The sequence below is a fragment of the Hippocampus comes genome, unplaced genomic scaffold, assembly GCF_001891065.2.
Source record: "Hippocampus comes isolate QL1 unplaced genomic scaffold, H_comes_QL1_v1.1 scaffold528, whole genome shotgun sequence".
NCBI lineage: Eukaryota > Metazoa > Chordata > Actinopteri > Syngnathiformes > Syngnathidae > Hippocampus > Hippocampus comes.
This window is the reverse complement of record NW_017804900.1, coordinates 93024-117370: the sequence shown is the minus strand read 5'-3', so window position 1 is coordinate 117370 and position 24347 is coordinate 93024. Positions and strand designations below refer to the sequence as shown.

Here is a 24347-nt window from a genome sequence, read left to right as displayed (position 1 = left end):
GAATTTTAATTGCACTTGTGGATCGGACGAGCACATTCAGGCAATAAAAGAAACCAACCATATTTTGTTTCCAATTTTATTTGTCTTTGAATTAAAGCAATGCAACTCTGATACATTTGACGCAAATACGAGTGCAAACACCGATAATATGGAGTAAAACTCACCACGGGTGCGCCCTCCAACATCAACCAGCGGCCTTTTGACGCGTTTGGAGCAGGGTGACGTGTGACTCCTTGGACGATTTGCTGCCCTCCAGGGAAGGCAGTAGGTTGTATAGTTAGCTCCTGATGGGGTAAAATCACAACCCTGAAACCACACAACCTACTACCTCACCCTGTGCGAACATCATGTGTCACCCGTGTGGCTGAGTGCAGGTATGAAGCATTAGTCAGTTGACATTAATTTCAGTGATTACCCAGAGCCGGGGAAAAATGGCATTCATATAAAAATACTGGAACAACTTGGTGAAGCCGCTGCCTTTACAGTCTCTTCAGGAAAGACAGTAAGTTGTATAGTCATCTGACAGTTTGGGAAGGTCCCTAAAACTATACAACCTACTACCTCACCCCAAAGGACCGTTAAAAACTCTCACGCGGACACCGCTGCCTGCACACCTGAAGGAACATCGGGGAAAAAAGGAACATTTTGATGACTTACACCGTCACCGTGCGCTCGTCTTGGTACTCGTGCCGCACGCGTGCCCGTCGCGCTGCTTCGCTCGGCCTGAAGGACACAAGGGAGGAAGGGAGTGTCACACTTTCACTTGGCTCTCACCTTACACCCGAGGATCATGTGACAATTGGCAAAGCTTCAGGCTCTCGCCGGACACTCCACCGAGAGGAAAGGGAGATACTGTATCGTACTGCATCATACTGGCTGCACTTCCCAAACAAAGCGGCGATATACTGGTCTTGTTACTTTGCGGTGCAGATTGTCCTGTGCTTGTCTGTCTTATTAGACATAAGATAATCATATATAAAAGTCAAAGTGGGGTGAGCAGGGCGTAGCAACCCGTCCAGGATGCATGTTGCTTCTCTCGCCCAAATTCAGCTGCGATAGCTGCCAAAGTATGTTTCAGGTAGACGTGAGGCAGCAGTGAGTCTAACCACATTTTTTTCCCCCATTGGGCCACTGTTCCCCTTAACCCATAAACGCCATCGCAGTACTACTTTAATGTCCAGGCCCGTAAAGTACACCAGAAGCCCTGACTCAGCACATGTTCACACACGGCCACAGTTCACATAACATAAAAACTCTCACTTCAGACATTTTATAAGGAGCTATCATCAAAAGTCTGCCTCAGTTTGGATGGAGGACGCAAAATAAAGGTGTGGGGCTAAAACCACATGTACGCCGCCGGCAATAAAATAAATGTCACTAATGAGAGGAGAGGAAAAATCAGTCCCCTGTCTGAGGGGCGCACCATAAAGTGCAAAGCCGCGTTAAGCTGTCACGAGGGATTGCCGAAACGATTTGAGATGAAGCAATGCACCGGGCCCGGCTGCAGTTGAACAACACCGCCAACAGGTGTCCTCCCAAGCATGCGAGGCCCGAGCCCTGGGGTGGGGGGGGATCCCGTGACAATGAGGCCTTTGTGCAGTTCCGGGTGCCAGCCGCTGTGCCCTCGTGTACTGTTTCCCCTCTAATCTTCATTTGACCCGTTCGGCCCGCGGCTTTGCTCCCCCCCGCGCTCATTTCCTTGGAGGAGATTATCTCAGGGACGTACCGATTTAGATAACTCGACACACGTCGACATGCTCGAGGAGCTTCTGACGGGACGAGTCCTGTTCGCCCGACTCGGAAGGCAAGCCGCAGTCTTCGGGGTTCTGGAAGAGGAGAGCGGACAGGCGCCAGACACAAGGGATTCGACCACGTGGCGGCACACAGCTAATCACATTATTCATTCAAGAGGATTTTAAATGAAAAGGCGGGGGTGAGAGAAAAAAAAAATCCTAACCTTGAAAGTTGAGGTTTGCCCAGGAAATACACCGAGCCTGCAAATGAAAGAGAACGACAAGTCAGCTCCATGTGGTCATATTGGCACACACGCACACCCACCCAAAGTAAGGTGTTCATTTGGTACTAAAGCAGCTCCTTTGAAAGGAGGCCCATGTAGCCCAAGTTCGAGTGAAAACAGTTCAAGTACACTGTCAACTCCATTCAACACGATGTCGTGAACGACTGGCAAAGAGACGACAACGTTAATGGACCATTTCGGATTCAATAAGGACACACTCACCCTGTGGCTTTTGGCTTGAATATTATGATTTCTTTTCCTTTGAATTGTTTCGGAATATAGTTGCCAATATCTACATATTATATCTATCGATTTATATGTTATATATAAATGCAGAAATCACTTGGCAAATGAGGACCACACAGAAAGGCAGAAATTTAACGAAACATGAAAAATGCAACAATGGGAGAAAATAACGTATGATCATTTAAGTTCTCAATCTCTCTCTTCTCTCTCACACACACACACACACACACACACACACACACACACACACACACACACACACACTCAATAACGTCTAGTCATGAACAGTAGTGACAATTGTAAAAAGGAAAAAAATTAATACAACTAAAATATACACTGAAGCATTTAAATAAAGAATTAAAAAATATTACAGCCACACGACGCCAGAAAAATAAAAGTATTTCAGCTGTGGTGTTACAAATTAAATATGACCAGTTTACATTTTGAAGTTTAAAAACTGCTGTTGTTAGTAGTATAGACGTGATTCTATATCATCATATGTACACACACAAATGCAGAGGACGAAATCGAGACTCTTCTGAAAATTGCAACTGTTAAAGCACGTGAAGAAAAATGCCGTACTTTTGTACATCATGTAAAACTACAGCTGCAAATAATTAAAATGTGATCTGTTGAGACTAGAAAAAAAAACGCCGACGCGCGCGCACACACACACACACACACACACACACACACACACACACACACACACACACACACACACACACACACACACACGTTTCTCACTCCATTAAGATGAAAAAAATCTTGAGACCGAGAGATCAATTCTGAATCTGACAAAGAAAAAAAATAAATATATCTGACAGTTTTTAATTTGCACTTTGCAGGCTCAACAAGGCCAAAATTAATGTGTGTGTGTGTGTGTGTTTCTAAATGTCAGCCCAATGCACCTGTGTGTGTTTAAGTTAAGACAGTAGCCATCTGTATCGGGCCCATTGTGCGTGTGAATGCTCCGAGGAGGAGGCTGTGCCCTGCACTCCTTGGGAGAGGCGTGGGAACCCCATTCATCGGGGGAGCCGCGGCTTCATTGTGGGGTGCACACCATCAAATGTGTCTGGCTGTTTGCACTCGGGGTGTGTGTGTGAATGTGTGTGTGTTTTCCCTCACTTTTAATGAATATTGATGTGACATTTTTTTTTAAATAGTTCCCTGATAAAACTCAAACGGTGATTTGCTATTTGCCAAAATCACGTTCTCTTTTTGACGAAAAGTCCTCCCGGCACCTTTTCAATTCATTTGTTGTCACCATTAGTTTATTAGGACTTGCAGAATTTTTAGGAAATGAATTTTAGGGCCTTTCATGCCATATACGGAGGTATTCATAGGACACTGATATGTTACATTTTCCTCAAAAATTAAAATATCGGCAAATGCGTGCTCATCTCCTTTTGCTCATCAGGGCTATCATGTTAGGTGATGCAAAGTATGTCAAGATTTTGAGTTTTTTTTTTCAATAAATATACAATATTTGTTAGAGATACTAAGCAAAGTGGACTGGAAAATATTGAAGAAAAAAAAAGTGTGTAGCAGCGTAAGCGGCGTGCCTCGTGTGTTCAGCATTTTCTGAGGGGAGGGGTTGAGACATATCAAGCACAAATTGAACCTTTGGGGTTTCCTGTCGGGGAGACAGAGATGGCGGCGCTTCGAGTGTAACCAACGAGTGGCAGATGAGAAGTAGGCAGTAGGTGTGATGGCTCGACGAATCACCGGTGACTCACGCTGCCTCCACTCCTATCTTGTCATCACTGCCCATTCTCCATCTACTCGAGAGGAATGCCACACAACCGACATCTACTGGCTCATTTTAAACATAAATGCATGGGGTAAAGAGAGTTACTGGCTGTGATTAAAAAACAAAGAAAGAAACAGAGAAAGAAAGAAAGAAAAAAACTGATATTCACCTTTTGGGGGTGGAGTGGTTGCGAAGCTAATGCTAATATTGCAACATTAACATTTCTAAAATGTGGACAAACCTTCCGGTTAAACGGCGCACCCATTTTTTTTTTTCAAGTGGACTGCCTTCCACAAATAGTGAAATTCGCTAAAGCAAAACAAAATAATGGAACTTATTGCAAAAGATAGAGATTAGTGTGTGCGTGTTTTAAAGGAAAATCAAAAACTATTTGCCACTCAGGCCTGGAAAAGCATTATAAAGCTATGCGTGGCCACGTGTCACTGATGACCCGTTTTTTTTAATATTCAGCCTTCCATCCATAATCACGACGACAAATACATTCCAATTTTTAAAGGGGAAGCTCAATCTATTTGTGAATAGCTTTGGGATAAATGCAAACGGCGAAAGCCGAGGTGTAAAAGCGCCATAGGTGGAGCGAGCGTATTGGTGGGGCTCGGCCTTGTGCGGCAGGCCCTGCCTGGACCCGGCCGGGCCCAGGACCGCACAGCTCGTGCTCCTCTGCTCCCTGTAACCTCGGCTCTTTTCGACGCATCAAGCGTGCGGCTTAAACTGCAAATCGGGACGCCTCGGAATAGAGATGAGCTCGGTTTCGCCCCAGTCTAGCCAATGCCACGGTTGCCCCTGGGTCACCCCTCCGAATGGTCAAGTAGTAAGCAGACACCCAGACGCGGAAGGCGGATAAAACCACGTATACATTCTTGATGTGGATTTCACACTTTTGCACATTCAAAAACCTCACACATGTGCGTGCACCTTCATTTGCTCTCACACACACACAGGCACACACACTCACCGGAGCCTCCACACCCACGCACACGCTGCGACTTACCCAGTGAGGTCTGACTCCGAGGGCTCTCCGCCGTTCGCTGTGGCGGACATCTGGCTCACCACATTGCAGCGCGTCCGCATATCCGCTCTGTGGAGGAGAGGCAGAGAACCAACTTGGGTTCAGTCACACAGCTCTGCCGGCGAGCGCCCCGTCTGGACGACCGCAAAAGTCGAGTGTGTGCATGGGTGTGTGGGCGCCCATCTCTTGGACCCTCTGTCTGGTTTCTGACCTCCCGAGCATTGGGGTTGGGAGATGGAGGGGGGGAACGTGGCTAAAAGCTTGTCTAATATTTACAAGGGGGGCTTCCCTCGCTCTCTCCCCTGTCTGCCACCTTCGAGTCCAAGACTGTCAGGGCCCGCCACAATGGGGGAGGCCATGTGGTTTCCCATGGAGTCGCGTGTTCCTCCCGTCTGGCAGTTAACGAGGCTTTGAATGAGGAATGTTAGCAAACAGAGCCGCTGCACGTCGGCTGAATGCTAAGCCGGGCAACCAGTCAGATTGCAGCACCGGCCCGGGCGAATGAATAATGCAAAGGGAGCAGAGGAGGTGAAGCTCCTCCCTCGCGCAGCTCCTGCCCGACACTCCAAACTCAAATGCCTTCACGGGAGCACAACGAGGAAAGGCGACTCAGGAGCTCGGCGGCAACTTGTTCAAATCGACTAAAACATAGTCATGCACGAGGACAACAGGCGACCCGCGGACACACACGCCAATCAGTTCCTGAGACATGCGACTTTTTCCACACCCTTGGAATCATCTCGCTCCTTTATGGCTTTCGGTGCCTTTTGTTTAGAATTGGCACCTGTCCCAGAAAAAAAAAAAATGCCTGGTCGGCCGCTCCGCCCTCCTGCTCTGCTTTCACTGGAGACTGCCCACGAGCGAGACAGAGGAGGAGAAAGAGAGAGCAAAAGATAGAGTGAGACATGCAGACACACACGGAGAGAGCGAGAGAGAGAGAGAGGGGAATGGGAGAGAGGGTGGGGCAGAACACCCAAAAAGAGGGAGAGGTCAAGAGATGGGAGAGGTGGAGGGCAGATAAGAGCAGGGGAAAATATTTGACAAAAATCCATAGTGAGAAGCTTCTCGAGCACAAGCGCCCCCCCCTTAAAAAAAAAAAAAAGCAAGGAGTAAACGACAAAATCAGCTATCAGAGTTTGAGTGGGTGAAAAATACCAAGATTCCAAAAATGTCTTCTGTGCCGAATTATCGGAGGAAAGGAAGCCACTTGTTGCTTGGTAGCGAGGCGCCGGAGCAAGCACGGGGTTAAAATCCTGGGACCGCGAGTAGTAAAAAATCCCTCCCTCTTTTGGCACCGAGGGGAGGGCCCGCCTGTAGAAATAGCAGCAGAGCATTTTTTTTTTTTTTTTTGTTCCCCCGCCTCTCTCGCTCTCTCAGAGCTGCTGCGTCCTAGTCTACCCTCTCGCATGTGGCTGGGACCCAGGCAGAGAAGAGGAGGAGGGCGCTGGAGAGAAAAAGAAGCAAGAGCCAGGCGGGTTATAGAGGGAGGGGGGAGTCGGGGTTAGGGCTGTGAGTGGAGGAGAAAGGGCTCAGCTGATGATGAAACAGGGACGAGTGGGAGTGGGTAGGCACTACGTGTTTCATCACCAGTTCAGTGCAATATGTTCACGGGGGGGGGGCTAATCAAGCAAACATATTTGTAACATCCTTTGCAAATGAGAAACTCCAAGCATGTACGTTCGAGCCCTTCGAGAGCATGTAGGAGGCTAGCAACACCGGACTACCCATTGGGTGGTGCCAACCAATCACGATCGCTGTCTTGATTCAAGGTCATTCGCCCCCCCGCCACAAATATGTTAATGACACTACGTTTTACGGCTCAGTCAGAGCCAAACGAGCACCTGGCCATGAATAACATAAAATGGGGTCCGATATGGCGCCGCATGCCCACAATTACGGGGGACATCCCGCGCGCAAACGAGGGAAGAAGTGTTGGGACGACAAAATGGACTCTCTGGTTATGTCCTTTCCCCTCGCGCCTCCCCTATAAGCGCTGACTAGCCTATTCGGTCTCTCATCCTTTCTCGTCCTCCCACAAGCACCGGTAATAAACATCCTGGCGAAGCATTAAATTCAGGCCATGTGTGTCGAGCCGAGGGTCTTTGTCATGTGTTTTGTGCCAAATAACACCCCTGCTATCGTCGTCTGTCACCCTTTAGCGCCGCTGCATCCGTCCGTCCGGCTAAGGTCATCTGCGCCATGGCTACTTTCAACCCAACTTCCATCTCCAAACTTCTTTCCACGGCCAAAATGCTGCCCTGCCCTTTAGCACTTTGCATCAGATTCAAATACTGGATTTAAAAAAAAGAAAAGAAAAAAAATAAAACTTCCTCTTTCAAACGCCGTTCCCCTCCCCCTCAGTCTCCTTCCCAAAACGAGCCCACGACTCAGCACCGACAAAATTTTCCTCTCCTCTATGTTGCACAAAAGACAGTCGAGTGGTGGGAGGGGAAGGAAAACCTGTCCAGAAAACACGACGCATCATGTAGCAACTGCTATAGTTGGGTGCTAAGGATTTTCATGCTTACAGTAACTCATCAAATGTGGGGAAAGCAGAGCACACTTCTTCAAAGTCGCAGTCTCTGCTTTCTAAAAAAAAAAAAAAAAGAACGAAAGGTGCAGCAATGCATGCGCACGCACACACACAAGGTAGCGAGTGCAACTCTTCTCAGCTTTCCACAATCACAAATGAACTCAGGCCCCTTCTTGTATTCTGCTGAGTGCGGTGCTATCTTGTCTCTCTCTCTCTCTCTCACACACACACACACACACACACACACACACACACACACACACACACACACACACACACACACACACACACACACACACACACAAAGCTGTAAACACGGGTGACAGAAAATCCGGCGAGTCGGGAGGCAAGCAAAGCTTCTTTGTGGAGACACATGTTCACTCATGATGAGAAAAACACCAACGGTCACTAGTTTGAAACCCGCTGACGTCATATCTCGCCACGTCCGTTGAACCAATAGCAACTGGCTACAAATGCCACCGCGGGCGCATGCCGAAATCAACAATAGCGTACCAAAACGCAGTTATCAGCATTTTTCCCGAGACTTTCAGCCCCCTCCCGCCCCCCCTCACAGATCAAGACGGTGTTCCTGTCAGTTGTTTACCGCCTAACATGTGGCAGGAATTCAAAAAACTTGGCGGAGCCTGTTCCTGTGTTGTACGGTGCGGAGGGTTCACCCAAGGATAAGGCTCTGGCTTTGGCTCGGATGCAACTTTTGACACTGTAGCCCTCTGCACGGCAGGCCGTACACGCCCCCCGACCCCCTTCACGGGAGCAGCCTGCGCAACGCGACCAGTGATGACGCATCCCATAGTAATAGGTTTGCTTTGTGACAGCTCCAGGAGCCGGCCGCTGCACCGCGATGGCAAACATGCGTCTCAACGTGCTCAAACAATTGCATTTTTGGTTTCACAAATCATCCCATGTGCACTGTCGACACCAACAAAAACGTATGAACAGCAGATCACATCTGCAGAGTATGGCTAACAAATGTCATTCAGGAGGCAAATTTAACATGAGACACTGAAAAAAAAAATCTTTTGTTAAATTTCACTCCTCGAGGGCGAGCTAAAAGCTAATAACTCAGCGATTCGGTTACAAGTTGTGGCGTATTTTCAAGATATAGTTGTGATGGCAAAAGTGTCAAACTAGACCTGGGCGATATGGCCAAAAAGTCATCTTGTTTGACCAATTCTCCTCTTTTTTTTTCCCACTTACATAAAAAAAAAAGCTAATGATCGAAATCAATTTTTGCCCACCGGCTACGATTTGCTTTATTTCTTGTGATACCAGCTTTTTTCAGCAATCCAGTCCCCAACATAAAGTTTTTCTTTTGGGGAAAAAAAAAAAATCCCTCTCTCCAAAACATGTTTTATATGTTCACCCGTCAAATGGCATTTATCAGAGTAACACTGTATACCCCTCCAGCAGAGAAGCTCTCTCTTCACTAATGAGTTGTAGAGCTACCTCTGCAAATTATTTGCAGCTTGGAAGCTTATACCTCAGGTCAAAGTTTCCAAGCTGTCGATACATTGCTTCTTATGTGACGCATTAATGGACAGCATACCTTTGCCAACGTTCGGCACAACTGACCGTGGACTCCTTTCTCGTCAAACGGCCACAACAAGCAAGTGAATCTAAATAAAAGTCGTTTGGCACATTTTTTTTTTCTTCACAAGAATCTGAATTATTCCAAAATATAGCAACCAACTTTTGCTATGGTGGCAAGACTGTCACATTTTTAAACTTAAAAAAATAGCCACTAAAACAGTCTGAATTGTTGTAAAATAAAGCGAGCAAACTTACTAAATTAGCATGTGTCTGGAGCCGTGTTGTCAGCGTAAGCCATGTACACATTTGAGAGTACCTGACAAATAAAGACAAATTGATGACATTTGATAAATCTCTGGGCTTGATGTAAAACTGAGGTTTCAGTGTTCCATATGCTCCCGCACGCTTCCTGCGCTCGGCAGCGGGGAAGCGCAGCCGCCCCCGCCCCGTCTACAAGGTGGTCCGCGGAGGGGCCCCTCGGCAGCACGCGCCGCGACAACTTCTCCGTTTCAATCGTGACCTCTAAGGTCAGCCTCTGAAGGGTGGCGAACAAAGGGCGCGACCTCGGGGTCAGGAGTGAAACGCCAGGGGCAGGCCTGGGGCCCGCAATGCAAAGAGAGCGTGCCGTTTGCTTTGAAAGGTAAGGATCGCTAACGCGGAGGCCTAATAAGGATTAAGGGGCCGTCTCCTTTGGGATGTCACTCAGGGGCCTCGTACATCAGTCTCTATTAACCTCGGTGAACTTTGGCGGCCATAATCGGGCCCCAAAGGTCAAGCGCGCTCATGCCGCAATAGCAATTGAGGCTAATGCTCCCCGCGACCTCTTGTTGATAACACTGACAAATTCTTTTAGGAGTAGAAAGGAGGCGGTTGAGATCCTGAGAAGTTTACCTGTTAAGGCAAGTTTTCAACTTGTTCATTAAGGTTGGCATCGGGCGAGCGTTTCACAGAGGGGGCAAAAAAAAAAATAAAATAAATGAAAATAAATCTATCAAAAGGGCAGACAGCTCCTAATAAGATGTCTTAAAAAGCTTTGATAAAGAGCCAGGCCCAAGTTGCGAGAAAACTTTGATAAAAGCAGCTGAGCTCCCACAGAGTCAGCAGCACAAAATGGAGGACACGAAGAGACAACATGGCGGCCTGAGTGACGCAGCCTCTCTCCACACCATTTCGGAATATTGTTTCAAGAAAACAAACAAGAAAAAACAAACAAACAAATGCCTGCAGCAAAGGAATATGGCACATAAAGGGTAAAAACAAAAAAAAAAGAAAAATAATTCCTTCAGTCACTCTGTAAGCAAACTGAAGATAATTAAACCTACAAGGTACATGTGCCAATTTTATATCGGGATTCTGTTATAATTACAATCGTGTATTTATTTGCCTGAAAAAATTACACTATTCTGTTTGCAAGCTGTGGAAATGTAAATTTCATAAGAGCAAGAAAAAAAAAATGACTGAACTCCAATATATAAATACAGAGGGGCAACACAAATATTGCGAATTAAAATATGCAAAGAAAAGACAAATGGCCCAGCAGAGTATTGTTTTAACATGCAAGGCTAAAAGTTTCATTGAGAATTATTTGCTCTTTTTATTGAATACATTTTTTTTAAAGAAAATAATTACTCTGGTCCATTTCTTAACTTTTTTAAAAAACAGTTTTCAAGTTACATATGAACCAAAATGCAACTTTATAATTAGAGAAGCTTTGAAAAGAATAAAACGCAACCGAGTGTTGCCATTTAAGAGTTTCTTGTCAACCTCTTTATTTCTGATAAGAGCGCATTTTGGATTTTGCTGCTGCATACATTTCCAGGGAAATGTTTTAACTCTTGCACACAAAACGGCGAAAACAGTCGGCTGATTTCCCGTCCGCCATTTTCCAAAGGTTTACTGAGCCAAACTGCTCCATATTATTGCACACAGTCGTTCTGGAGACGGATGACAAAGATTCCTTTTCGCACAGCCTTTGCAATGAAAGTCACCTTGGAACACATTTATAATAAATTGTTCCACGCTCAGCGTACGCCTACAGTTTCTTATTGATGTGTTATTTCCCCAATAAAAGAATTACTTTGACAATGATGAAGCCACTCACCTCCGGGGGAAGCGAGCCTCTCTCTGCGGCAGGCGAGAGCCCGGCAAAGTTTGGAAAAGGGGAGAGAAGGACGCCGGGGCCTGCGCTTGCTCGGAACAAGTGTCCTTTAGTAGCTTATAAAAATGCCGAACGGGCGATAAATCCTCGCAGCTCGTCCCTCTTTTTGCAGCTCTGCCCTCGTTTAAGGCAGTGCTTTAGGAAAATCGTCATCTACTTTTTAACCATGAACCCCCCCCCCCCCACCCTTTCTTGGCAAGACAACAGTAACTTCACATGCTACTCCCAATTTCGACATGCAATTCAATAGCCATCATGACATGAATATTTATCCAGGGAGGCTACGCGGACTGCTCTTGCCCCTTTTCTCTCGTGGCATTGCAAAAAAAGTAAACCAACACTCACGCTGCGTCTTGCTGGAGTGTCACTTGCAGCCATCCAAATATGCTGCAATGCTGGTGCACAAAAGTTTCCTGCATGGCAAGTCAAGGGCTGTAACAAAACAATAACACCACTCACTCTTCATAGCAACAACAGCAAAAAAAGTAATTCATGATGACTGTAATATGAAAATGAAACACTCCCTTTCCGGCACAAGCTTTGAGACGCAGGTGACTTACGGCACACGTTTCCCGAACTTGGTCTTGGTCGACCTGATCAGAGCTGGTGTTCGCGCCTCTGGTACGCTCAGGGGTGTGGTGCGCCCTCTAAAACCGATTCGGACCTGCTGTTGGTTCTAGCTCGATGCCACGTCACAGCGCAGCCTGGACGGGGCCTGCGTGACCTCGCTTGGCCCAGATCACAGCCCTGCTCCCCCCACCTCAGTCCCCCGCCCCCATCGGGATCATACACGCACACTCGACACAAGGAAGGTGGCGCGGGAGGAAACCGTGTTGAATCTATGCAGCAAATGGGACACGCTCTGTTCTTCCTGCAACGCCGACTACAAGTGACAGCTTGTTTGTATCATCCGGCCGTGGCCTTTCTGTATCAAAACGCTATTTTTTTTGGTTTCATATTGTGCATGGAGTCATCTGGGTGACACAGAAACACACAATATGTCAATATGAAACCTGCAGAACCTGCTCATGTGTGCAACAGTTCCCACTTCAGACGGGTAAAATAATGAGCATTTTCCGTCGCGTTTCTGATGTGGTTTGAGGTTAATCGTGTAGTCTTGGGAACAGAGAGTGCTGGCGGATGGACATTCGACTTTAGGAACAGTGACAAAGCAAATTAAAAAAATGAAGCGCGCTGACAAGATCCCTCAAGCCGCTTAGCTTTTAATTGGAATTTTATCCAACCCTTCTTATAGGACTACTAACATTTTAATCTGTGATGACATATTCGGGAAGGTATATTTGTCCGTTAAAAACCCAAACTACTCCTCCCTGCAACATTGAGAAATGAATTCTGCTGCACAGGAAGTTTAAATTGGAATAGATTTTGTGTGTGAATGCGCACAACGCACCTTTTTTGGTTTATTTTTGTTCGCCGGTTCTGCTTTTCAAGCCTGACCTCGATATTTGAAGTTAAAAATATGTCACCCCCTCGTCCAGTTCATGAAACAATGTCATTTCGGCTTGAAAGAAATCATGGCTTTTATCCCTGCGATTGACCAAACTTCGGAAAATTGATTTGTGTTTCGTCAAACATTTTCTTGAGAAGAACGACCCCTCCGCCTCAAAGTGTCGCTTCTTCCAACTCAAGGTGGCGTCTGCAGCAGCGCGCAGGCTCGAGCGAGAATGGCGAGAGAGAGAGACGCTGGCTCTCAGGGGTTAAGATGCTAGCAGTCATGTGCCTGTCGGCTGCAACAAAAGCCTGCCTATGTAGGGTGCATACAGATGGAGCGAGCTCCTTTGTGTGCGCGCCGTTTCACACGTCGCGGCCACAGAGCTGCCAGGTCTGGCTCTCGGGGCCCTGGCTGCGGGCCTGGCGAGCAGCTTGCGGCACCTGAAGCGGGGCTCGCACATCGCTATTCTTCCAAAGAGAATGGCCGGCTCGGAGCAGCATGAGAGGGGACGGCTGAAAGCTGTGCTCTTCAGAAAGAAAAAAAAAAACAACAACTATGAGTCGAAGTCACCTGCCTTGCATTGCTGTAGCAATTAAGAATCTTTTGATCGTGTGTATATTGTATCAAATACATCCTGAAATACAACAAGCTGTGTGGAATTTTGCAATATTAATAAAAACTCCAATTTATGCAGAACAGCTACTATCATGGAATTCATTAATGCCAAAGCAGTTTACACAATGCTTGCTTTTATATGAGCACTCGTGTGTTTTTTTTCGATTCCCACAAGTCCGGTATGCTACTGCAGAATTGTCCCCAAAAATAAAATCTCCTAGATCTTCAGTTCTAATATACAAAGATGATTTTTTTCCCCGAGAATTAAAGGAAAACAACAACACAAATTGGAATTTCACTGTGGGAATTCTCAACTATGTGCCGTGTCGCCGATCTATTTTCTCTTTTTTTTTTCGCAAGTGATCACATGTCAGTAAAACCCAAATGGCAAAAACAAGCTTTATGGAGGGAGGTTTTTGCACGGCATCGAGAGCCTGACGCCGCACATTCGAACAGTGCGATCACTCGTGTGAGCACTCAGGTGGAGGCTGTTGTGATTGCAGAGTCGTTGGCAGGTGGGCGGAGGCCATTCGGTGTGAGGACCGCTCAACAGCGTGGCCGGAGCGATTGACATTTTAAATGCAGGACAAGTTCTGCGAGCACCGAGACACCCCGCTGCCCCGACTGAGCTGGAAAACGCACATCAAGTGGCTAGAAAGGCTGTGGTGGACCTGTATTATTTCAAGAGCAATGGCTTAATGTTCTGCAATAAGTACCCTTCATGAAAATAGGACAAATAATCCTGCAGTTGTTGCAAAAAAATTATATAAATAAAATAAAACCCATACATTTCCACAATTATTTTTAGGACTGTGAAAGCCCCATGTGAGCCACATGAGCAGCAGATGCATTACTCGGGAGAGAAAATAGTAACATGAAAGTCCATACTGGCTCCCTTTTCCTCTAAGTCACAATGCAGCTTGAACAAGACGATTCTGCTGCCTCTTGATATTCCCCTCGAACATGCCAGCTGGCACAAAAAAAAAAAAAAAATTAAAACCACCACCGCTGTACAGTGAGTGTCAAGAGGCAATTTTTGCTAGCTCACGCTCAAATTAGCAAACTGGTGTTTCATCAAGATGTGAAAATATTTGAATGGAACCTCCAGAACCTTAATACAGGTAATTACACGTACAAGAAAGTGCGCTGACAGCTTGGGAGTTTTCACCATCTTGTGATGATGAGAAAAACAGCCATTCTAAAAGCGATCTCAAACAGATTCCCCACAGGAACTGTACTTTTGTGTGAGAGATATAAATCACTGGACTTTTTATTTCGGACGATGACACTTTTAAGTCTGAACAATATACAGTATTTCTGCGGGATGATGTTAGCTGCTTTTTACATTTTGAAAAGACTTGTTTCACGCAAAAAAAAAAAAAAAGTGTCTACAATGGTCAAAGAATTTCAGAAGAGGCTCAAAGAATTTCAGAAGAGGCTCAAATGACACATCGCAATCGTACAAACAGTCCAACATCAATGTAGTCTTTGTGAATAAAGGCCACGGACAATAGAAGTCAAGACTGTTCGAGCAAAGGGTTACTGCAGTCACACGGATCCCTGGCATCGCAGTCGCAGCGAGGTGGAATTGGCACTCACATATCGCCGTGTATTGTCTTACAACTTTTATTGGTAGTGTTAATAGTCGCCGATCAGAAAGTCTGTGCTGTCTTTTACACAACCACGCACGTGGTCCAAAATTGCACCCGGCACACGCCAAAACGGGGGTGGATTTTCCGTTTGGCCAATAAATCCGAGGAGGCAATGTGTGCCACATCGGCGCGGTGGGGGGGTCTGTTCGTGCCACTGTTGTCGTAAAAAAAATGCGTCTGACTTTCTATAATGTTATTTTACAGGAATCCTGATTTGGTTCCCTGGTGACTCACCAAAGTGCATTTTCATTGGCTACTTTAGAGTCCATAAACACAAGTCTGAAACATTATGAACACAGAGGCTTTTTGTGTGGAGGACGAGGTAGAACTTTTGCTTCGGGACAAAGGCCGTGAGAACTGGAACGTATTTCAGGGAAGAAGAACGTACAATAGAAGCGGCCGCCATCACATTTGGCCTCCCAAAACGGCGTTGCATACATGTACCGTAAAAACAGCGTTAAAAGAAAATAACGGACCTCAACGACTGCACAACAACATTGGCGCTCATTGTTACACAAGCAGGAAGGAAGGAGCTGAAGTTAACACAGGTTACTGGAGCCGGGGAACATTCATGGAACATTAATTGTACGGGGCCTCCTCTAACTAGCGGATTGCGCAAACGTGAAGCTGCCGTCTTGGGACAGGGATAATGTCAGCAGTTTGCAACTATTTGAACTTGGAAAGCGACAACTGCTGCTCTAGACGTACAGTCAAGTCGAGTAAGCACTTTTGTTTTGGAGCATTCTCTGAACGCTCTGTTCGCGCACTGCAGAGGGATTTGGACTCCAGTGCAACAAAATGTGATTGGGATAACCTCGCAATTAATACCAAGTGCAATTACTGTACGCGCTGTCGACGTGTGCCTTTAAGGGGTGTAGCCTGGTGAGTGACGTCAAGGATTGGAGCAAGTGGGTCTGCGTGTGAGCCTCCTGGGCTTGCGTTTTGGCCTATGGCAGCCCCATTGCGGGTGCTCTCATTTCGTACCTGTTTGACTGTTCTCCCCCATTCGATCAACATCTAAAAGTGCATCGGCGATTGCAGCTCACCTTGCCCACGTGCTGTTTGTTTAGCCGCCCGGCCTCTCGACCTCCGCAAACGCGGCTGAACAGCTGCCTGAGGTACGGCAAATGTCACCGCTCAAAACATTTACAGCGCTCATGGGCGAAATGGGAGAATGAAAATGTCTTTTGTTTCCACGGGAGAGAAAAACGGGCAGAGTTAAAGAACGTTTTTTGCCAGCTGGCATTGACTTAAAGCTCACATACGTGTTTGTGGTCTGTGGGATGAAGCCGGAGCGCAGAGAACATGCAGACTCCACGCAGAAAAGGCTGAGCTGTTCAAACCTGGAAGCAAAGTAACAGCGACTGCGGTGTATCAATAGGAGCTTAAACATATACTGTACTACCTCAGACAACTACTACTAGGTATGTCGCCTGAAAGAGACGAAGAGGAGTGGACTGAAAAAAAAAAAAAAATAGGTACCCCGGTCTGTTAGTTTTGACCCTATTGACCTGTTACTTTTTGGTGACAGGAACAAATGCAAATGGCACCGACTTGTTCACACGCACAATGCTGCAGTGGCCGAGCACTCGGTTGGTCCCAGCAAGGGGGAGAGATCATTTCAACCACGGCAGAGCTCATCTTGGCTGGATGGTGCGTAGCAAACCCTCTTAGGGCTGAAACACCACCGCATATTATTTACCTTGCAATAAATCCTAATTGGATCCTGTTTACAAACAAAAATTTGAACATCCGATGTGCCGTAAAACTACTTGGGGATTTTAGCAAAGATACCAAGCGTGTCCCCGAAGGTGCACGTTACATCATCCTATCTACTTCTGCCCACAGAGTATCGAATAGGAAATTAGGAGGAAATAAGACTGGAAGGCTACGTAAGATTATGAAGGGAGGGAGAAAGCAGAGATGAGAAAGACCAGCCTCCCTCTTGAATTAAACATCCGAAAAGCTCAAATAAAAGGCAACAAATAATCCCAAAGTGCACAGTTGGGTTTCATTAAGCCAAATCAAGATAAATTAAAAAAGGAGTAAGCTTTAAAAAAAAAGAAAGAAAAAGACTAAGGGCTTTCAAGCCAATTAAATGGGCAAAACGACCGCCATCGTTTTGTTTCTTTTTAGCCATCAGACAGCAAATGAGAAGCAATGGCAGCAGTGTTCGCCTCTCGTACAGTGTACAGCACACGAGCCTCCTGGGAGGGCTTTCTGGTTCCGGCTCCTCCACAAAATAGCTGATAGGAGCCCGAGGATGTCTCTTTTCCAGCACATCTGGAGAACACCTGATCCAAGCAGTGGACTGCCAAGGAGATCATTTGATAAAATGGAGGAAGGCGGGGGGTCAAGTCCAACATATTTCAATCATGCCCGATACATCAATTTGACGTGAAACATTAAAGATGCAGCTTTTCCAAGTGACTCAATATTTTCTGTGATAGCGTTTTTTTTAGTCTGTGGGATGGATTTCAACAGGAGGGCATAGCACTCGATGATTGCGGACCGCATTCGTACAAGAGTGTGGATGAATTTCGGATTTCTGTTTTAGGATTGACTCCCCAAAATGAAGAAAAAATTAAAGGAAAATAAAAAAAAGGCGGGCGGTGTGATTCTCCTTCTGAAAAGAGTGGGGGTTAAAAAAAAAAAAAACAACTGGAAATAAATTAAATCCACAAAGGATCAGTACATGTGCAAGACAGAATTGTGATACTGAGCTTGTTCAGTCATGTTAGTGTCCGTCAACAACGCTGCCAAAAATGACATGAACAGTCCTTAAATTTGTCCACCGTGTTTATTTTCTCTTGGCTGGATTTATACATGCCTGGGAGTTATGCCTTAGAATTTTCATCACCAAAAAAAAAACAAACAAACCCTCAAACCGGTGTCAGATGCACTCGGCCACTCACTTGCTCGTCTAAGATTCTCCTGATTGTGTTTAAGTCTCGTGTCCTCTGGTTCCTCAGTCGCCGCACTTTGGACGGCTTTGCTCCTCTCATTTCCGCTCGCTATCTTTCCCTCACCCGACAGAAAGGTGACTGCGGGTCTGCAGTTCGAGGACCAAATCTGCAGAACGCCGTCCCTCAATCGATTAGGTCTGCGGACTATTTGGAATGTTTTAAGTGGCGTTGAAAAACTCATCTTGGCAAGTCCTTCTATCGACATCCTGTTCTCATGAATAATTCTGTGTGTTCTGTTTGTAATTCGGCATTGAAATGAAACTTTTTTTTTCCTCCCTCTTTGTCTTCTATCATGATCATATTGGCGTGAACGTGGAGCGCCTGGGAGACTGACTGATAGATTTAAAAGGTGCTTTCAAATTAAAAGCAAGACGCTTGCACGTCACAAGAAGATAACTGCGTGAAAGCAAGCAGCGTATGGCTTTTTAAAATGTACAATATCTGCTGCAGTTACACTACACTTGATTGTTTGTGAATACAGCAGGAAGCATTGTCGAAGCCGCCGGAGCACTGCGTCAAAGCATATTTTAAGGCAACAGAAAGCGGTTCCAAAAGTTGATTTCCACCTTTTCTTTCTGGACGGGAGTAGATTTTGTGTGCAGCGGGTCATGAGGAAAACCTTAAAGTAGCTCTCTGATTTTGGCCAGCTGGAACATGAAAAACATGTTTTGGAGCTCCCTTGCCTGTCCCTTTTCTGTCAAAAGCATTTCCTGAGGCAAAGCCTCCCGAAAAACATTTAACAAGCTCATCGTCCTGTGCTTATATGTGACAATGTGGGACAAATTTTATCGCTGTCCTCTTTTTTTCTTTTTAACTCAACAAAATTTCTATTGGAATGGATATGGTGAATGATCATCCTCCTGCAAATCTTCCCTCGTAGACTGCTTCAGCAGTCACATGTCTAACGCCCACCTCACTTCACGCAGCACAAGTTATGAATCTGCAGAACGCGAGCCTCGGCCAGCCGGCGGATGACCACAGCTGCGCGCGAGTCAATAAAGCGCTCAAAACCACAGTGTCAAACTGCGTCGAGTCCACGACAGCGACATCGCGTTTGGATTTATGAGGCCAAGAGGACGTCATGTTGATCATGGAGGAAAATAAAAACGACAAACACCACCCACTATGTGGAAGTCTTTCTATTAATAATGTGCTCTGCCAAAGTGAAACATAAGTTTAATCCCATATGGCAAATAATACCAGTTACAATCTTGGTTTCTAATTTACCACACTTTGAAGGCGGTGCTGAATGATATCGAAAACGAAATTGAAAAACAATCTACTGGTAATTGTGACCTATCCCCATATGTGTGTGTTTTTTTTTTACATAAGCAACCAATTCATCTGAAACACAACACACAATATCAGAGCTATTATACAAAAAAAGTCACATTAGGATAATGCTAAGGCATGTCGGCACCAAATAAATAAAAAATGTAAACAAATAAAAACAATTTGAAAATTGCACTCTACTACACTGCAGCATCTGCTCAAATTTGATTCACTGTGCTCCCCGTTTTGCTTAAAACTGGTGCTTTATAACAAGGCACTCTGCTGAGTCTGTGTCGTATGAAGAGGAACTTACCCTTTGCCCAGCGTCCGACGGCTTCCTTCTGCTCTCAAGGGTGCTCGTGGCCTCTGGTGGCCCTGCGGCAAACACAGAAAAGTGGGCTGAAAACTCCGACAAGTGAGGAATGCCGACGGGTCGTCAAGTTCTGGATTTTGAAGCGAGACAAACAGCGAGTGACCGTCAGAATGTGGGTGCAAGCTGAGCACACGGCGTTCCTGCTGGAACATGTAAGTGTTGTCTGGCACCGGATCACATTGCTGCTTTTCGTCAACTTATAGCTCTTATAAACACAGACATGTTTTTTCCCCTCCAAATTCCATTTGTAACATTTTCGTATTCCACACACCAAACATCAAATACAGCAAATCGGGTTCATGTCTTTTTTTTCCATTATTGCTTTATTATCGACAATAAATAGTACAAGAGAAAACCGAATGGAGTCTGTTGTAATCAAGGACTCTATTCTTCTGGTCTTGCGGTTAAAACAATCAAGGGCTGGAAAATGACATGGCACTTTTCTATTCGATTCGATTCTATTTCGAGGGAAGCGTGTTCCCCAAAAACATGTATTTTGGAATATTTCTGCAGTACTGCGGTATGTCCAGCACAGCCTTGACAACAATGACCTTCTTGAGGTTGACAAGGCACTGTCGCAACTTGCGCTTCAAATATGCCACACGTTACTTGTGGAATTGCCCCAATGTGATTCCGAGCACTGCACCGAACTGCAAGAGAATTGCCCTTAAAAAAGGGGGGCGCTCATTGGCTCCCATGCCCGTAACAAGACGAGGGACGCAAACCCCACTTATCCTGCTCTTCGGTATTGCTCTGAGTGGAAGCCGACTTTAATATTTCATCCGGTGCTCACGCCGCTCAAAGCGGTTTATCTGCTATTTATAGCGATGGGAATGCAGCAATTTGTTCTCTCCGTGCTATCGCCGATTGAAGGCATAGAGGGACTCTTCACTGGCCTTAATAAAGCCACTGGCACGGTTTCATTCGTGCCTCCGGGCATGTCGGGCAGCCAGCCTCTTTGCGCTCATGTTTAAACTAAACCGGAAGAACCTGCACCGCTCCCCACAGTGGTCCGCTTCATTTGCTTTTTCGTCTCTCCTTTCCTCTCCCCTCCCCATCTTCTCACAGGACTCATGAACTCTCCACAAACCTGCACATTCCCCGGCTGAACGCCGCCGTCTCTCCTGCAAGACGAAGGGCATATAACCCAAAAAAACGGGTGTAGAAAAGGAGAGAGGCAATCGGAAATCTAGTAAGGGAAGGACAGATTGCCGAGGACCGAATCAATGCCGAAGCCTGCTTTCTTTCGCTCTCTTTAGCCCCCTCTGTGTCTTTTTTTTTTTTTTGGCCAGTATTCTCTCACTCTCCTCTCTCTGTGTCTTTCGCTCTCACTCTCAAATGATTCACAGTGGAAAGAAAAGGCCTTTTCCTTGTCCTCGGTTGAACTCCACAGCAGCTTCCTGTTAGAAAGGCAAAGAGGAAACACCCAAAGCAACACGCGCATGCGCACACAAACACACACAGAGCGAGGCCTTCACTGGTGGATTCTTTGCTGCCGGAGAAATTAGGTCAAGCACTTAAGTACCCTGCACGGAGATGAACGCAGATTTAAAACGGCAACTGTTTAGTCAGGACAGCGGAGGCATGCACACACATTCATAAAGTATGCCGACTTGAAATCAAAGTTGAAAAACAGTCCTCTCTGTCCGTGAGAAGACAAGATGGCTTTTCAATACATAAAAGACCGACTAAAAGGCACCTTAAATGACCTCATTTGGGACATCAGAGCATATTACACGCCAATATCAGCTGCAATGGCCTAACCCGTGCCCCAAAAAATCCCCCCGAATGCCACGTCCTGCCCTCTGGCCTGAAAAACCCTGCAAGGAACAACACGCCACATTGCCAAGCACATCCAATCAACTCTTCATAGAGGGGCGGATTTGAAATGAGACTAATCTCGCCATCTCGGCGCTCAATCAATGGTGTCGAACCTGAGCAAAATCCTTGTAATTCCGAGCCGCTCTCTTCAGCCATGTTGGGTCACTCAAGGGCTCAGAACCGGGTAAAAAAATTCTGACTGCCAGTTCTCACTCCACCGCCATGTGCTTGCCCCCCGTGTGTGCCACTGACTGTCCGGTGAGCAATTAACTCACGGAGGCATTGTCCTGCCACCTGTGTCGCTGCTCCATTTTCTCGAAGGCGCAATGGCATTTTTTTTCTTGTTTATAGCAGCGAGTTTGCTTTGTAAACAAGCAGTCAGGGTATTAACATCACATGAGAGCGTGGGCGCCCCAAAGGAGCGCGCTTTCCTTGCTTTCAGTGAAAATGTGAGTCGCTGGATCTGTTTCTTGGGAATCCCAGGGGCATGGACCTATAGGGGCAGATGGGCATCTACAAAATCAAGCGACAAGTGTGCTATGACTGTTGCAAATATTTAAGTGGGTGACATCAGCCACAGCAACGTGTCAACAAGCTTTAAAGGGAAAATTACGCAACTGCCCTTTATGAGCATAAGTGATTTTTTTTTCAGATAAAAGGCTAACTTCTTAAATGTCCCTTTATCTGTAAAAGCCATCATGACTCCTTCCCAATCATCACTAGGATCAATATTATTATATTTGGGGGACTTTTGTGTAAAGTTGAGAATGAATTCAAGCAGCCCACGCAGGCCTATTAACGGTTAAAAAAAAAATCTCATCCAGCCACAGCTGTGCTATTCCAGCTCGCATTTCATTGAATTAATTTTCATCAAAAACCTCTTGCAGAGGGAAACCACAGTGACACATCGGGGGAAACCACACTCCTGGACCATATGTGACTATAGGTGAATCATCGGTCATGGCTTTTCACCACTTTTTCTCATCATCTCCTACCAGAGGTTCGTCTGACAGTGCTTCCCCTCGCGCTGACGTGCTTGTGAGCGGCTACCCTGTCGAGCTTGCTTCGAGCGGACAACAAAGGGGAGGATTCGATGTGTGCCAGTCGCAACTCTGGCACATCACGCCCAGGGCGAAAATTTACCTTTAAAAGGTCCTATTTCTGCAAGGGATTTGTGTGCTGAACTCGAGAAGGTTCAACCACCTGCAGTAATTTATGAGCCTGTCCTGTTTTCGACACCACAAAATAAACAAACCAGGAAGAGAGTGAATGAGAAAGTACATACCCGAAGGTGTCACGTTCAAGTCCAACGTTCTCGTCTCACAAAGACACGTTCCAGACGCTGAAGGAAGGAGGGGAAAAGTGTCCGTGTTGAGAGACGGCAGCCGGGTAATGGTGACGCCGCTCGCCGCTCCCTCCTCCCCCGGCCACGGCTGCTCGGTTCAGCGGGGACACGGCGCGTCCTGTGCCCGCCGCTCAAGCAGATGCGTCAAGTTCAGCTGAGGTGAAAAGCAGCGCGTTACACAAGCAGCTCCCGCTCAGCCATCGAAACCCGCTTGTTTTAATGTCTGTTATAGACAGCAGAGGAGAGGAGGGGGTGTAATTAAAAAAACGAGTGAAAAGACACTTCACGTTGTAAAAGCAGCATAAAGTAGGCTGCGTTGAGATGATTATTGAGGGTTGACTCGGTGCCTCACGCCCCCTCCTTTTCGCCCCTTCCGCGAATAGAAAAAAGGCACTATTTGATATTGCCTTATGCCAGCTTTGTGCCCAAAAATAATAACTAAAAGCTTATACGTTGACGCGAAAATAACCAAACGTCAGGCTGATTTTAAAAACACAATACGGTCATATAAGATATTGAAATCGATTGTAGCCGGTTTTTTTTTTGTATGTCATTTTCATCAAGTGAAAGGCAAACAGCTTCTTTGAAGATTACCCACGTTAAAATATTACTGTGAAGACAGAATTAACCGGCAAATATGCGTGTGTATGACTTACGTGGCTTTGAAGATACAAAGGATTTAAATATAAAAATTAATTAATTGTTGGCTACTTAGCTCGGTTTGGCTAAGTAGCTTCGAGAGGAGAGTAAAACTGGATTTCCACAAGTCTGTGAACCCGTGTTAATTACCGCCACGTGTTTCATAAAAAGTTGATGAACATTTAATGAAGTTTCGGCTTACCTAAACACACGAAAAATAAGTTATCAACCCATAAATATGGTTATCAAAACTTGCCAAAATGTCGTCTTTGGAGAACAAACTTCACCTTCTGAACTGATTTTGGGTCCTAATTGAGGCAGTGATGGTGATATGCACCTGATAATGATGTTGTTTCCTTTCTTTCCTTCTTATTTTTTTTTTTTTTTTTAAGGTGAACAAGAATTTTTTTCTCAAACAGTCACATCAATTGCACATATGACAATAGTTTTTACAAATACATTAAAACGTGTTTAAATATTTGGTAAAGCTATATTTTTTTTAATCTACCATAACAATCAGGCATAATATAGGACATCAAAAAAACCCAGGGAAGCAAACTTTACATATTACCAAGGACCCCCTTTCAAAATATAAATTCAAATCCAAACTTCAATTTTTTAACACCCAAATAATAATAATAATAAAACCCATAACAAAAACAAACACCTAACCATATAATCTTAATTCAGAATAACTAAAGGAACTATTGGTTTTATAGTGTCCTAAACTAAAACTTTTAAATTTCATATCTGTTTATTTTTGTATTTATGTAGTGTAATAGGGGATAAAAAGGAAAGTAACATAAATGTTTGATATGTTTATATCCTTAAAGTCTTTAGCCACTGTTTGACATCTAATCTATTTAATATTTTTCATATCTTTATTAATATTAGTAAAATAGCAAGACTGCTATGCCAAATGT

General features: G+C 45.5%; 1 protein-coding gene across 3 annotated transcripts; it reads right to left on the bottom strand.

The window, feature by feature from the left end:
• Positions 1-58: 58 nt before the first annotated feature.
• LOC109523738 (uncharacterized) lies at positions 59-22740 on the bottom strand. Of its 3 annotated transcripts, XM_019883107.1 has the most exons (10): positions 19560-19621; positions 16274-16351; positions 16055-16192; positions 11634-11720; positions 11232-11402; positions 5029-5115; positions 1958-1994; positions 1727-1887; positions 658-723; positions 59-284 (listed from the first exon to the last, which is right to left on the bottom strand). In XM_019883107.1, exons 4-10 carry the CDS (start codon positions 11705-11707, stop codon positions 278-280), a joined length of 603 nt encoding a protein of 200 aa, XP_019738666.1. In that variant the 5' UTR covers positions 11708-11720; positions 16055-16192; positions 16274-16351; positions 19560-19621; the 3' UTR covers positions 59-277. The 3 variants fall into 3 exon arrangements, 1 of the variants encoding a protein (XP_019738666.1); XR_002169833.1 differs by lacking the exons at positions 59-284; positions 658-723 and adding exons at positions 3888-4044; positions 22726-22740 and having other exon boundaries at positions 1776-1994; XR_002169831.1 differs by lacking the exons at positions 59-284; positions 658-723 and adding an exon at positions 22726-22740 and having other exon boundaries at positions 1776-1994.
• Positions 22741-24347: the final 1607 nt, after the last annotated feature.